The 2,503-nt window shown below is 46.7% G+C and overlaps 1 protein-coding gene across 1 annotated transcript; it reads left to right on the top strand.

Annotated features, from left to right (window-relative positions):
* Positions 1 to 437: 437 nt before the first annotated feature.
* On the top strand, positions 438 to 1,295 carry bhlha9 (basic helix-loop-helix family, member a9). The gene has a single exon (XM_084941083.1). The coding sequence runs from the start codon at positions 438 to 440 to the stop codon at positions 1,293 to 1,295; it is 858 nt and encodes a 285-aa protein (XP_084797209.1).
* Positions 1,296 to 2,503: the final 1,208 nt, after the last annotated feature.

Here is a 2,503-nt window from a genome sequence, read left to right as displayed (position 1 = left end):
GCTTTTATTTTACAATGAAGTGTTGAAACTCTCCTGTGAGGGAGAGTCAGAGTAGAAGGAGGAGGACGTGTCAGTGCCATTTGCCTTGAGGGTGCCCATAAACCTGAAGAGGGAGAGAGAGTGCATCATTCTTTACAGGTGAGTGTACCATGTGACCTCAAGATCTTTAAAAGGCAGGTAAACCTGTCTTGTTGAGGCACAAGTTATCACACAGCACCAGGGGACTCAGAGCAGGAGAATACACGGGCTGTCGGCACAGCAGCAAACACCGACAGCCCCACAAAAGAAGCCGAGGTACATCAGCGAGCGTGCGACGGAGTTCTGGAACCCTGCACTCACAGCTCCTCGTGCAGACCACATCTAGGATTTTCACTGAAATTGCACTTCAAGAAGGAAGATTTTACGTCGTCTCGTCTGGTGTGCGCACTACCGACACAATGAGCTGCAGCAGCGTTGCGAGCTCCGAGTTCTCTGAGGAAGAGCTTGAACTTGGCGGTCTGGTCCAATGCGAAGATGAAGGAAGTCCCAAGCCATCATTCCAAGACGAGAGTTCAACCAGCAGCCCAAGCGAAGCAGAGGAAGGCCAAACCAAGAAGCGCAACCGACCGGTTCGCTCAAAAGCTCGAAGAATGGCCGCTAATGTCCGCGAGCGAAAACGCATTATGGACTACAACCAGGCGTTCAATGCCCTCCGTGTTGCCCTGAACCATGACCTCAGTGGCAAACGGCTGTCCAAGATTGCCACACTACAGCGAGCCATCAACCGCATCTCTGCTCTCTCAGTATTCCTGAGCTCTCATCCACCCAGTAAGCCCTGCGCCCACCGTGAGTGCAACAGGTCATCAGTGGGACCGGCAGCGATGGGGGCGTCACGGCTTGAGCAGACCAGGTTAACAGTTCCTTGTCCGGAGCATCAGAGCTACGTCCCCTGGCACGCATCCATCTCTCAACAGATGCAGCCACAGCCAGCACCTCACATGCACAGACCTCATGCCTACATAGACAACACAGTGCCATCATGTCCCCCATCACCACACTACCCTTGTTATCCCACCGAGGGACAGTTTTATGCCTCACACAGACACTGTGGCACCCCCTGTGATCTTCCACCCAGCCCTCTGAGATACCCTCAGGTGGATGAGGGGTTGGGATACCAGCCGGGGATGTGGGCCTCCTGCACTCAGGGATACATGGACACCTTTGCAGAGCCATCTGCTACTCTGGGACTTCCATGGCAGGTGAGCTACCTGCAGGAGCCGGAGAGCAGCTTCCCCCTGTGCTCTGATATACTGTAACAAGCTTCACGAGTACTGTGAAGTCCTGAAAACTGAAGAACCCCGATGGACTTTTTAAGGGTTTGAGGGAGTAACCTTGTGCTCTTACTGTTGCTGTTATTGAAACTTACAGGAAGGCTGTGATTGTAGAGCAAACTACAGTCCTGCAAGCTGAACACAGATAAATAAAGGAGCAATGGCAATCTAGACTGCAGAATGTTACATATGTTAGGTATTTTGTTTTGCTGTTGAATTTGAAAATGTTAATTCTAAAGAATGTTTTGCGATCTACAGATGACAATTCACATAATTATATTTTTGCTGTGCTGAATTGTCCCCTTTTTCGGCCTTCTGCAAAGGATGAATTATTGGAGTTGCATTTGTAAATGTAAGGTAATAAAAATGGATGTGTCGGTAATAAAAACAGACAGACTAGCGTAAAAAACAGTGCTATGTAACTATGCATACAGTGTGCTAGCTTTCAAGTAGTACAAAGCGCTCTGAAAGAAAATGTGGTTTCAACATTCAACATGCTTATGTATTTATTCTCTGACTTTAAAAAGTACAGTCTGTTTGTGTTGTAAAGACGCTGCTTTTCCTTTGCTTTTTCCAAGCTTGAAAATTAAATGTTTAAAATGATAGATGATGACTCTTTTTATGGCTCCTTTCATAAGAAAACAGAAAATGCATATGGTTCCCAGGACTACAACACTGCACTAACACAAAGCTTGCATTAAGTGTGTGCATCAGTGTGTGCATGCATGCCTGTGGGAGTGTGTTTGATTATAGCCTAAGGCTGGTAGCCTCTGCCATTCAGAGTGTGAGATGACAGAGGTCCTTCACTCAGATGAGAAACGTCCGTACAAGCCCATTCTTGCCATTCTTCTTGGAGGAGAGAACTCACTGTGTTATTTACTCACAGCACAATAAAAACACGAGTAGAAGGCAAGAATGGCGAAGCAACAAAAGCACATAAAAATCAGGCAATACTGGTTGAAAATTGTATGTATTGGCTCTTGAAAAGAATTCGCTTCTTATATTGTACCTTTCAGTTCAAACACCGAGAGGTCAGCTGATCTTCTTTGAAATCAGAAACAGTGAATAGTAACCACAAGTCATCCTAGACCAGCTTATATTAGTCAATAACAGCTTTTCCTCCCCTGCTGAGCAGCATGTCATGGAAAACAGCTTTAATGTTAGACCATAGGACGAAGCCCACCGACAGATTT

The sequence above is a fragment of the Perissodus microlepis genome, chromosome 10 (genome assembly GCF_051167445.1).
Source record: "Perissodus microlepis isolate ML-2025 ecotype Zambia chromosome 10, ASM5116744v1, whole genome shotgun sequence".
NCBI classification, from domain to species: domain Eukaryota; kingdom Metazoa; phylum Chordata; class Actinopteri; order Cichliformes; family Cichlidae; genus Perissodus; species Perissodus microlepis.
Note: the sequence above shows the minus strand (reverse complement) of the source record. Positions and strands in the feature narration are given on the sequence as shown.

What these genes read in the sequence shown, in the direction of transcription:
- bhlha9 (XM_084941083.1), top strand. Translation starts at nt 438, where the DNA reads ATGAGCTGCAGCAGCGTTGCGAGCTCCGAGTTCTCTGAGGAAGAGCTT.